This window comes from Anoplopoma fimbria, chromosome 8, assembly GCF_027596085.1.
Source record: "Anoplopoma fimbria isolate UVic2021 breed Golden Eagle Sablefish chromosome 8, Afim_UVic_2022, whole genome shotgun sequence".
NCBI lineage: Eukaryota > Metazoa > Chordata > Actinopteri > Perciformes > Anoplopomatidae > Anoplopoma > Anoplopoma fimbria.
In genome coordinates this window covers 10,545,981-10,558,439 of record NC_072456.1, presented here as the reverse complement: position 1 = coordinate 10,558,439, position 12,459 = coordinate 10,545,981, and the positions used below count along the sequence as shown (strand labels likewise).

At 41.5% G+C, this 12,459-nt stretch overlaps 2 protein-coding genes across 2 annotated transcripts in view; one reads left to right on the top strand and one right to left on the bottom strand.

The window, feature by feature from the left end:
• Positions 1–2,480, bottom strand: part of ddah1 (dimethylarginine dimethylaminohydrolase 1) — a 76,325-nt gene extending 73,845 nt beyond the window's left edge. The window contains exon 1 of the mRNA XM_054602348.1: positions 2,372–2,480. The gene's annotated coding sequence lies outside the window, so the exon portion shown is untranslated. The remainder of the gene's footprint in view (positions 1–2,371) is intronic.
• A 1,388-nt stretch (positions 2,481–3,868) lies between these two features.
• On the top strand, positions 3,869–6,672 carry ccn1 (cellular communication network factor 1). Its single transcript, XM_054602570.1, has 5 exons — positions 3,869–4,155; positions 4,326–4,557; positions 4,875–5,219; positions 5,336–5,538; positions 5,657–6,672. Exons 1-5 carry the CDS (start codon positions 4,108–4,110, stop codon positions 5,957–5,959), a joined length of 1,131 nt encoding a protein of 376 aa, XP_054458545.1. The 5' UTR covers positions 3,869–4,107; the 3' UTR covers positions 5,960–6,672.
• Positions 6,673–12,459: the final 5,787 nt, after the last annotated feature.

The window sequence follows — 12,459 nt, the reverse complement described above, 5'->3', positions numbered from 1 at the left end:
CACTGCATAATGGGGATGAATTTATTGTCTTGTTTTTGCCAACACAAAAATGCATTTGCCTTCACAGGAAATAGTGGCTTTATTGGCAGTGTTGTGTTAAGTGGGTTGTCCTTTTTATTGCAGCCATTGTTGCCTTACAAATTAACATAGAACACATTTTGCTGAAAAATTACGCAACATAACACCTCTAGCTTTATCTTGTTGGCATTATCCCAGCTCAGCACTAGCTACAATTATGTTGAACAAACCCCCAGTGAAAGTAAATGTCAAAAAATGTAATCGCACAAGATCACAGACAGAGGTGAAATTGTTTCAAGTAAAAATGTTCACAGCTTTAGGCATTAACTGCCTCAAAATCATATTGGGAGAAGAATTAACTCATTACAAAGACAAAATGGCCGAACAAATCAATCAAGCCTGGTCTGCGCCTTTTTCCTTTTAAACAATCAGCTAAAGTTACATAAATAAATTCAATAAAATGAATGTTAATATGTGATTACAGAGTTCTGCCTTATCCACCTACATTTCATTAGAACTTGAGTCAGTATTTTAATCGTTGGCGTCATCTCTGCCCCTGTTCACACAAGAACAATCCATAACTCAGAAGACTTCCTGCTGCTCCATGAGCTGACACAGAGAGGAAGTGTTGCTTGTACATACTGCATACCAGTTATGACATTTATCTTGAATATACTACAATGGAATCTGTTGTTTAAATGTTCCATCTGTCACTTAGACATAAATGGGAAGGCTCAGGGCCGCTTGCTTCAGACGTCCAGAGAACAGATTCTGAGGGCTGCTGTTTCTCTAACTGCGAGTGCTCCTAGTGGATCTGACAATGACTTTCCATTACAATGAGCCATAACAAAACTCACAATAATCTCTCAAACCTTTGGGAGCAGTGAAATAATTTCAGCATCCCAGAGGTTTTGGAGCTGCTCAGATATCCATGCAAAAGAGCTGTTTTCATTTTAATTTCTGTGAAGGAAAGAGCCACCCTCCTTATTTTTGGGGGGAGTGTGTAGTATGTGTGTGTGTGTGTGTGTGTGTGTGTGATGGGGGTACTCAGACAGCCTTAGTGGAAACTATTATGCCAGGGCAATTGCTACGCGGAGACACATGTCCAGCTTTCTGGAATATTTCCTGACCTGAGTGGGTAATTAAGGAATGTAGATTAGTGCGTGTTATTCTCCATTGACGTACAATGACAACACTGTTTCCTATCGCGGCAACGCACAAGCGGATGCACACATGATGCCATACACACGCATGTAGACTCAGACGCAGTTTGCACGGACACACTGGAGAGGCTTAGGGTCAACATAGCAGAGGACAATCAAACGAAACATTACATCATGCCTGCTGCCCAAACAATTCAGTGACATTAAAGGGGTATTCCACCAATTTGTTGTTGTACTTCCACAAAGTTAGGAGACTTGTGAGGGACTGTGTGTCAAGAATGATCAAAATGAACACTAGGATATTCTGAATGTTAGTGCCTAGTTCGGTTAAGGCTCTAAAAATACTATTTTCTATATTTCCCATAATGCAACAATAGTATGTGTTTGTTCAACAATTGCTGCCTGGTAAATGTATTTCAAAGACCATTGCCACAGTTTGTAACACAGGCTCATTGTTAAATATATGGATTGAGTCTCCAAGCTCAAACCTAGGTGATGACATTATCACACTACACAAGACCCCGCAAGCTGTTTTCATGGGTTGAGTTGCATCCGACATCATGAAACAGATGTTGTTAATGTGAATCATAATGTTGATTGTGTAAAATCAATGAAGTGCCCCTTTCAAATCTTAAAGTTAACATTAGTATGGGCAAGTGGGCAGACATTAGCATAATACAGCTTGGAAATACACACAAGAGAGCATTGCACATGTGCTCAGACAGACACACCCCCTACCCAAATAAGCTGCGCACACACAGGCACACACCTCCAGTCCAAATACTCACACAGATGTAGACTACATGGTAATCATGCGAATGTCATATTAGAAGTATGACATTTGGTAATTGACCATTATTTAAATTTAAAAAAAAAACACATTACCCACAACCCAAAACAACTAAAGTAACCAACAGTCATGGTTACTTTGTTTAATCAATCCAAATCGGATATGTAACGATCCGCAACAACAACAACAACAACAACAACAAAAAACAACACAATGAGGAATTATTTACTTTTGCTGTAGGGGTAGGATCTGTTTAGAATCTATTTCAGCTGCTATGACTCATATTGATGTAACGGAGCTCCATGGTGATGCAGGGTTTTGAAGGGAAAGGTTCATTACTTATCGGAGTCTCGGCTACAGTCCGCCGAATAAACTGGGGAAAAAAAAGAGTCCAACTCACCGAAGAAGCTCTCCAGTCGTCTTGTTCGGTGCTGATCTCTGTCTCAGTGTATCTTCATGTTAAATCTACACGAGGTTACAGGGGAGATAGTCGTGAAATGTCCGATCCTTAGAAACACACATAAACACTGCTCTCATCCGATATGTCCTCTTTGGAACCTGCCATCCGTTTATGATAATAATAATAATAATAATAATTAATAATAATAATAATAATGGTTTTGTGTTGCGTCTTTACGCACTTCGTTTCCATCTAATGAAAGTTTTCATCAATCGGAATGATTAGAAAACTTCGGTGGATGGGACTTATTGAGACCCCCCCCCCAAAAAAAAAAAAAAAGAGTAGAGACATAGATCACCCCCCCCCCCCCACCCACCCACAGCACAACATCTCTGGTGGAAAATTGGATCACTTCACCTACAACGGGACCCCCCCCCCCCCCCCCCGAAACGTGATGGACACATTGCGTGAAAAGTCAAATTGCCTCAAGGTATGAACGCAAAGGAATTTCCCTGCACGAAGAACATATTTAACAAGCCTTTAAGCTGTCAGGAATGCTTTGTGGTCTGCTGGCCAAAGGGAGAGAAATATGTTAATAATGTAGGCTACTGCCATACCAAATATGGCAATATTGTTACGTCTGAGCTCTGCGCGCATCTGGAAACGCTTAGCTCCTCTGAATAAAGGCACCGGAGAGCCAGAAATAGACGCTGTTAAACGTATTCCTGCCCACACCTTTAGGCTCACAGAGACAAACCTAAAGCTATTTTAAACGTGGCCACTGCATCATGCTATAGCAGTGCGTTTAACCAATTGTTGTAATCAGCAAAAGCATCATTGGCACAAACATGACAAGAAGTCTGATATTCCTCCGGGAACATTGGACACGTGTTACTGGACGAATATTACAGTCATCTTCATACTACTTTATGATATTCTCTGCGATGACTTTATGATATTCTTTAAATCGATGATAGCAGAAGCAAGCAGTGTTCAATTTAGAATTGGTAAAGGGCTGCACTGAAACCAGGAAGCTATAAAATATAAAAAAATCTATAAAGTCTATTTCACTCATATTTGTCTATAAATGGGAAAAAAAAAAAAAAAAAAAAAAAAATGGATTCCAGGAAATAAAAGTTACAATAAAACACCCAAACAGCCTCTATACTTCTACCGAAAAGTCCTCTGAACTTGGGGTTGATAGATGTGAGAAGCGAGCAGAGGAAGATGAAATGAAAGGGGGGGGGGGGGGGGGGGGATAAACAAGAAGAGAAAAATATGAGACGGAAAAGTGTGTTGAGACGGGATCCAGGGGGGAAAGAAGAAAAAAAAAAATCCATTTGAGAGAGAAAAGAAGAGAAAGGTTTAGACAGGGTGGAGCTTAAGGTCTTGGATGGAAAATGCGCCGAGAAACATTCCTGGCATAGTTTGGGAACAGTTCAGCAGGCAGCTCAGGAACGACGTCAGCTTCCCACTACGGTATAAAAGTCCGGAGGTGGCCGGACCTCAGCAGACTGCAACACCGCCTCACCGAGAGCTGCACTGCCTCTAAAACAAACAGGGAGCCTCTAAACACCAGAGACTACCAGCGAATCTAAGCGACCGAGCGAGGGAATACATAAGGACTCCTCCGAAGACAGACTTACTTTTTCATACAACTGGGAAAAAAAAAAAAAAAAAAAAAAAAAAAAAGGATTCCTCTTGGACTCGCACAAGAACAAAAAGAAATATTCACGATGCTGATGCTTACTGTTGTCGTAACCTTCCTCGGAAGCCTCAATCTGGTGAGTTATTTCTCTATTTCAATCTGATTGAAAGTAATAGTAGGAGCCTAAGGAGAGGGAGATACTGCTTTTCTATATGATATATATGATCGTTTTTGGGGATATCCTGTGTGGGTATGGTTAAATACATAGTCAGTCTTTAATAGAAGCTTTGCTTGTTGGCTGTACAGGTCCTCTCCTCCTCCTCCTCCTCCTGTCCCTCCGTGTGTGATTGTCCGCTGGAGATGCCCAAGTGCGCACCCGGCGTGAGCGTCGTCCTGGACGGTTGCGGCTGTTGCAAAGTTTGCGCCAGGCAGCTGAACGAGGACTGCAGCCTGACCGAGCCTTGTGACCACACTAAAGGGCTGGAGTGCAACTTTGGGGCCAGCTTTGCTGCTGCTACTACTCGTGGCATCTGTCGAGGTATGTGTGAAGCCCATCCAGCTCCAGATGTGTAGTGTATGCTTTTGAAATAGCCTGCAAGTTTGATTTTTGTTCTGTTTTGTAAAAAAAATAAAATATAAGAGGGTTTGATTCAGGAGTATGGTGGCCTGAGTGATTTCAGCACTGTGGAATGCAAAAAATAGAAGGACACCTAGACTAAACCTCAAAGCACAGACAGAGAATTTCACAGTTTAATTGATCCTTACCTGGCAGCCATGTGATGTCTAAAGCAGACATTTCTGAGCGGAGCAGGAAAGAATAACATTCCTTTCCTCTTTTTTTTGCTCCCCTTGCAGCCAAGTCAGAAGGCAGACCATGTGAGTACAGCAGCAGGATCTACCAGAATGGAGAGAGCTTCCAGCCCAACTGTAAACACCAGTGCACATGCATCGATGGGGCAGTGGGATGTGTCCCGCTGTGCCCACAGGAGCTCTCCCTGCCCAACCTGGGCTGTGCCAACCCCAGACTGGTCAAGGTAGCAGGCCAGTGCTGCGAAGAGTGGGTGTGTGACGATGGCAAGGAGACAGACATCCTGGAGAAGATCTTTGGCAAAGACATGATGACTGATGAGTTGGAAAAGGACCTCACCAACAGGAACGAGCTCATTTCTATTGTGAAGGAAAGACTCAAGTCTCTACCTGGTAAGAACGCTGTCTTTCCTCCTGGAATGTTTTATCTGGATATATATACATTGGATATCTTAAAATATGTAGGCTTTTGAGATGCTAATGTCTTTTATTTCTTCTTTTAATCACAGCCTTCAGACCACAGCCTGAAGTCCATATGTTTGACACCCAGAAGTGCATTGTCCAAACCACACCCTGGTCCCAGTGCTCCAAGAGCTGTGGAACCGGCATCTCCACCAGAGTCACCAACAACAATAGCGAGTGCAAGCTGGTCAAAGAGACAAGAATCTGTGAAGTGCGGCTATGCACCCAGTCACCTTACTCCAGTCTGAAGGTAAGCTTGAGCCACCGTGACTGAATGTGATGGAAACACGCACGTTACTGAAAATTCCTCACTTCCGGGTCTGAGTGCATGACTAACCTCCATCTCCTTGTTGTTTATTCCTCTGCAGAAAGGAAAGAAGTGCAGCAGAACAAAGAAGTCCAGTCAGCCGGTGAAGTTCACCTACGCCGGCTGCTCCAGCCTGAAAAAATACAGGCCCAAGTACTGCGGCGCCTGCGTGGACGGCCGCTGCTGCAGCCCCCACGACACCAGAACCATCCGCGTCAAGTTCCGCTGCGAGGACGGCGAGACCTTCAACAAGAACGTCATGATGATCGAGTCCTGCAAGTGCACCTACAACTGTCCCCACGCCAACGAAGCCTCCTACCCCTTCTACCGCCTCTCCAACGACATCCACAAGTTCAGAGACTGATTGGCGAAAGAGGTCCAAACCCCTTAGCGAGCGCGAAAGAGATGATCAGCAGCACTGGCAGCCAATGGCGGTCCAGATGAATGCAGGGGTGTAAATAGACTATCAACTACCAGCTTCTTGTTGTAACTAGATTCCCAAGGAATTGTGGGCTTACATCATGAGGACTCAATGAAGTGCACTGTTTGCTGTGACTACATCAGCATTCTCAACTAAGAACTGCTTCGTATTAATGGAGCATCAGAAGTAGCTTCGTTATGGAGCAAGATGTAATTAATATTTGTACATTTTACGTTAGCTGATATCAATTCACTGTGTATATTTTGATCCTTTACATCAGACATGACATCAGACTGTAGACTTGTGTGTGTATATGTAGGTATGCACACACGCAACTTCAATTAGCATACCATCCTGTATCTTAAGGACAAGACACCAAAATGTAACCTCTGGACTTGTTTAACAAGTGTGTGGTTTCATTCCTTCCTGACGTGGGCATTATTGTTCATGTTTTGTGGCAGCTATTGAACTCCCTTCATGAAAAAGACAAAGCGAAACATGTCAAAAGGATGAATGAATGTTTTTTTTATTATTGTTATTAATATTATTTATCAAACAAATGTAGCTACTTTATTTGGATATTATGTGTCATACTGGAATAAATTGTAAAATGATTTAATTTTATATGCCACAAATAAAACTGATTTATTTATGAAACATGACACCGCATGAGTTCAGTCTGTTCAAACTGCACCGCAGGACGGTACAAACAAGTGCTCAAGTGCACGGGGCAGGGGGAGGGTATTTAAAGGCACTATTTCCAGAGAAAAAAAAAATCTTCCTGTTATATCATTCTGTAGACCCAACAGATTCTCAGACAGACACTGAGCAGGGTCGGTCTGTTCTTATATAACAAAACCTTGGAGGCTCTCTCTCCTGACTTTCTGTGCTTTGGAATGCCATTCTGCAGCGAGCTAGCTTTCTTTCATTTGATCTGGCTAAGCCATACACTTGACTGATTCTGAGAGGGGAAAAAAAGATTAAGTCCACGAGTAGCAATGAGTATGGGAGTATGCCAAGAATCTTAAGTGCTGCTCTGAATGGACTGGGATTAGACACCATGCAAGGGGGACAATGACTATTATTGTATACAATGGGCTGTATACAAAGAATGAATTCCCGGGTAAGCTTTTTTTTCACACAGCGGACTAGCACTACCAAAGTGACCTAATTCATTAGCTGTTGTCTTTCAAAGTGAATTAGTTGCATTGGCCTCTGTTGGCTCTTAAACTGCGGGGGTCTGCTAAACAGTTGTAAACAGCCCTGTAGAGGTAAGGAAGGCTTAAGCCAGGTCTCAGTTTAACAGGCATTAAGAAATACTATTATGAGGTAGAAAAAGGGGAAGGACAGGAAACAGTGGTAACATAGTTGCTTCTGTGGTCATAGAAACGTCAATTTCAGTTTTCCAGCTACTGAAACAGTGTATTGCTACCGTCACAAACACCTCTTGACTCTGGTGTTTCATTTGTGATGTTTACCTGAGCTCAGATGGGTCCTGCACGCTTTCAGACTGCCAGTTTTATGTCCCCAAGGTACATGAAACACACGCAATATGGAATGCATAATTAAAGAGCACAACAAGTATCCGTCTGAAAGGGATGTTTTCTTTCTTTTTGAGAGCCAGGATTTCATTGCAGATGCGAGCACCTGGTACAAATACCTACAGTACAGTTTGAACAGGGGTAGAGAGAGAGAGAGAGAGAGAGAGAGAGAGAGAGAGCAGAGCTCAGGGGCAACGACACAGAAAGGTTTCTTTTTTTGATCCAGGTAGAGGGAGTGGCTCAGGAATGCAGCAGTGGCTCAGAAAGCAGACATCCTGATGGGCGGCAGATGTTGGAAAATATTTCAGAGCAACATGTTCACTTTAGCTGGGAAGATTTTCTCGCCACACAAACAGTTATGAAAACATGTCTATCTGAGGGGGAAGTCACACTTCTGCACAACTTTACTGGAAACAAGTCTTAATCGAGTGTGTTTAATAAGAGGTTGAGCATGACACATTGCCTTTGATTGAGCTGCATACCGCACAGGATGTGCTCACTGAGGTTTTACAGATTGCTCACATGAAAGGCTCCTGAGGTTTACCTAATCACAAAGATGTGTGGCTACCCCTTGTAGCCCGGATTTACAGTCTAAACACTTTCAGGGAGCCCTTTTTTTTTTTTTTTTTTTTTTTTTTTTTGCTCTTTCCCTTTCCGTTGCTGCCTAGGGAAGAAAAGTTCCACCTCGGCCCTCCAGAGTTTGGAAAGGGCCGTGCAATCAGACTGTCATTTGTCTTGTTGACACAATGCAGCTAACTCGGTTATGTAATGGCATCTGTATGTTATGTGAGCAGTCCTTTCGGTCATCCGTGGCATTCCTTTATAATGTACAGACTAGCACAGTGGCGAGGTTTACAATCCCTCAGAATCCTTAACAGAATCCAAAGATTGGGTTGTCCCTGCCAACACAGCACCAAACCTGTAAAAACTATTGCTCTCAGACACACACAGGCAAACAAGGCTCTCACACACATGCGCCCCTGCAATTAAATCGCTCAGCGACTACCTCATTCCCTGAACCCGAAATGTGTTTATATGACAAAGACATTAGCATTAAAGCTTCATCAAGCACTACGTAATGCTGTGCAGCCAGAAGCTAACAGGATCGAGAGTGGTCATTACAACATGCTGGAAGCCGCTGAGCACTGATGTCAGCTATTTAACAGGCCCCTTGTCTATAACCTCAGATTAATACTCACTGTTACACGGAACCCAGGGGCAAGAAGCAGGGAGGGATAGAGGCTGACCACCAAGAACAAATGCAGAGGAAGTCTTGTGTTTTCAAAAGCACCATCTACTGGACAAAATAGGAAGGAGCATTCCGTCCATGAAATCGATTTGACTGACTCCCCCTACTTAAACCTGAAAAAGTTAATTAAGACTCATCAAATGTGGGGCTGAAACTGACTAAACATTTTACCAATTAATTTTTATGTATTTTCATATTACATTTTTCATTTCTCACTGAAACAAAGTGATGTAAAATACATCAATTCGCCAAATCTTGACAGGGCGTGGGACCCTCTCTCTCTCTCTCTCTCTCTCGCTCTCTCTCTCTCACACACACACACACACACACACACACACACACACACACACACAGCCACAGTGATGCAAGTCTTCTAACACGCCCATCAGATCACTCCATGTGCAATTACATGAGAATAACTGATGAGCAAGCTTAAAGGGAAAATCAGAGTCCCTTCCCTCCCAGGCAGTTTGATTGCTCAGTCGGTCCCCAGAGGGCCGCTGGCTACTGGAGTGATTATTTACTCACACAAGCTGAGCATTGATGGGAGAGGCAACACTCCCATCAATTTTGAGTCTCAGCCCAATGGAGACAATGTTGGACTGAATAATCTCCAAGGGGGCACATACCGTCAACAGCTGAGCTAATGTTGGCATATGCTGCTCTGTCCATTGTTTAACATGGAAAGACGATGAGATCACATAATCTTCAGCTGTAATTTTGCTTTCTATTCCCATAAAAGGTTAAAGGGATTTTAACACTACAGCTGCTTTCTTTTAACAATAATGATTGCCACTCAAAAATGGCTAAAATGTGAAAAATCATGCACATAAAATGTGGAACCTGAATATCAAGGACTAAAGGTAGAGGTTGTATTTAATGAAATATGTGCACAATTAGTTAAGTAAGTTGAAGTAATTTAAAACTACACACAACACTTTGTTTGGAGAGCCCAATGTTGATATTGAACAAAAAAGATTACATAAAGTCAACGTTCAATCAAGTTTTACATATATTTTTGCTACATATCCAACTTCAACTCATGGATATCTACAGGTTGTTTTACTAATCTATCACATGAAGATATGTAAATTATATTATTATGTCATATGACCTAATTAATAGCAAGCAGGTTTTAAAAACATTAACGTTCGAAGAATTGACTTTTAGTTAATGCTGGTCACCTAAATGCAAAGAAGCTCTATTAATTTCTTCCACCGATCATTTAAAACTTTATCACCGTGATTGACATTTAAAAATGTAATTCGAACTCTTGAGCAGCGGTGGGCTTCAGGATGAGGGTTTTGCTGACGCTCCTATGGAACATTAAGTGACAAGAGTGATGTATTTTCCTCCTCCTTTGTCTCCCCCATGCTGGGTAATTGCAGCCTAGTTTCCACTATTGTGAAGGCATAAGGGCTAGTAAGGTCTTATGCCGTCATTATATTGCCAACCACTTTCCCCAGTAACAAAATTTCTGATTTTATTTTTCGTTCTTTGGAGAGAACAATGGTTGTGCCATGGAAATGTAGCTAATGAGTGGCAACTATGACTCCAGGCTTCATGCACTAAAAAAGCTCCTGCTGGCCTTCCCTTGTCACAAACTGCAATTAAGTAACCACACAAAGAAACAGATATAGATTTAAGGAAAAAAAGCAAATGCATATGCACTTACCAAGTGTGGCCTTAATGAGAATGAAAAATGGCATTGCATTTTAAATGTTTTTTTCCTTGAGTTTTAAAGACATCATGGTTATAATTAATGTAGGTGTTGAAGATTTCAGCACTTATCAGGCTTTTTAAATGTCATATCCCAAGTCAAGCCTGACTACAATGCACTTGCCTGAGGACTCCTGAAAGGCCTGGCTTAAGGAACTGGACCTAAGCTGAGGGTCACTCCCTCCAAAAAATGATTTTAGTCTTTGAATCATGTTTAGTGCGACTCCCAACTGAGACCAGTTTGCTTTGGGAGACCTTACCTGGAGCTAACGACAACTCAGCTCCCACAGTCACGGCAACACTTTTCCGCTGTGTCATTTAATTCGTAAAAATCTTCTTTAATTTAAAAAGCTGTTATTCTACCAATAAAGCTGTAAATCGTTCAGTATATGCCTCTCAAAAAAAATGCTTTATCATTTCAACCAGATGCAATTAAAGGTATACTGCTGGGAAATGACAGTTGAGGTTAGATTGATGGTTACATGCCATTGGGATCATTTGGTCCCCACTATTTACCTTGTAAACCAATAAATTGTTAATATTTGGGAAGGTCTCTACATATTAACGACAAAGCTCTAAAAAGACAACTCAAGGTTGATATAAAAGAATAACAGGCAACAAGCAGGCCGTGTTGGTTCGGACTGTCAGATTGACACAAGACAGACAAACAGGAACAAGTGAATCACTTCCTTCCAACACTGCAGGTCTGTTTGTATTGAAGTGCGCTAGTGGCTTTTGTTTATTCTAAGAGCAGAATGAATTCAATCAGCCAAAGGCTCTGGAGCTGTCTGCCTCCCTTTTCTTAAGGGGGAGGTTAGTTATATTCATGCTGTGTGCAAACTAAAATGTGACTTGCATGTCAAGGTAATGTCTTTGTTGACCAATGAAAACTTTATGAAAATAATATAATAATAATATAATATAAAAATATTATGACATAAGTGATTTCAGATTATAAAATAGCCCTCATAAACTAGACAATGAACAGGCAATAGAAACCACTGCGGTATCGCATTTCCAGGAAAAACAGATGGCTTTATTTAGTGGTATTTCTCTATGTTCAGAACAGTCTGGTAAGTGAAACATTAGTTGAATTTCATTTAAAAATGTGAAATATGCATGCAAAATCTTAGATTTGGTTCCAGATGATAAGTGTTTGATTTTGAGCACTGAAAATGTTTGTAATGTCCATGTATTATTCTTAGTGTACCTAAAGACAACCACTCTGTGTGCCATGTGAAAATTGGTGACATCAGGCTCTATAAACATGAGTTTGTGCTTCAGTACCTGCCTTTTCCTGATGCAGCGCTGTGCCAACATTAGCCCGTTTCTGGAGAAGGCCACCACTGCAGAGCGGTGTCCCGAAGCTGCTCTCATAAAAAACAGCTTTGCACGAAGCACAATTGAGCCCTGCCCACCAAATCAAGACTAATTAAGTCCAAACCAACAGTAGAAATTTCAAAGGGCAATTTATTTAAATTGGAGGAATTATTTCCAATGCATGTGTTCTCAACAGACTAAAAAAAGCTCAAATTTACTTTTAACAGCAACCAGAAACTAAAACAGGGCTTTTGTGTAGCCGCACTGAGCATCTTTATTGCGATAGAAAATTAAGAGAACTGCTAAAATAAAATGGGTGGTAATTCAACACAGGCAACGCCATGACAAATAAAGGAACAGATGTGTAGGGACCAGAGGTTTCTACTTTGAAATGTCATCAACTTGGTGATATGTTACATCAATTACTTCATAGTGCAAACAGTTTATTGTTCGATCAAAAAGTATACAACATATCAAAGCACTGTATGTTTTTGATTCTGTATGAACAACACATTTTTTTAATCAGTTCATATTTCTAAACACTGGGAGAAAGCATCCCTGTTGCTTCTTCAAAGGAATAGATGGACATTTTGGGAAATAAACTTATCTGCTTG

Coding starts and splice junctions, on each gene's coding strand:
- ccn1 (XM_054602570.1), top strand. CDS start 4,108: ATGCTGATGCTTACTGTTGTCGTAACCTTCCTCGGAAGCCTCAATCTG. Junction 4,558..4,874: donor TACTCGTGGCATCTGTCGAG/GTATGTGTGAAG, acceptor CTCCCCTTGCAG/CCAAGTCAGAAGGCAGACCA. Junction 5,539..5,656: donor CACCTTACTCCAGTCTGAAG/GTAAGCTTGAGC, acceptor ATTCCTCTGCAG/AAAGGAAAGAAGTGCAGCAG.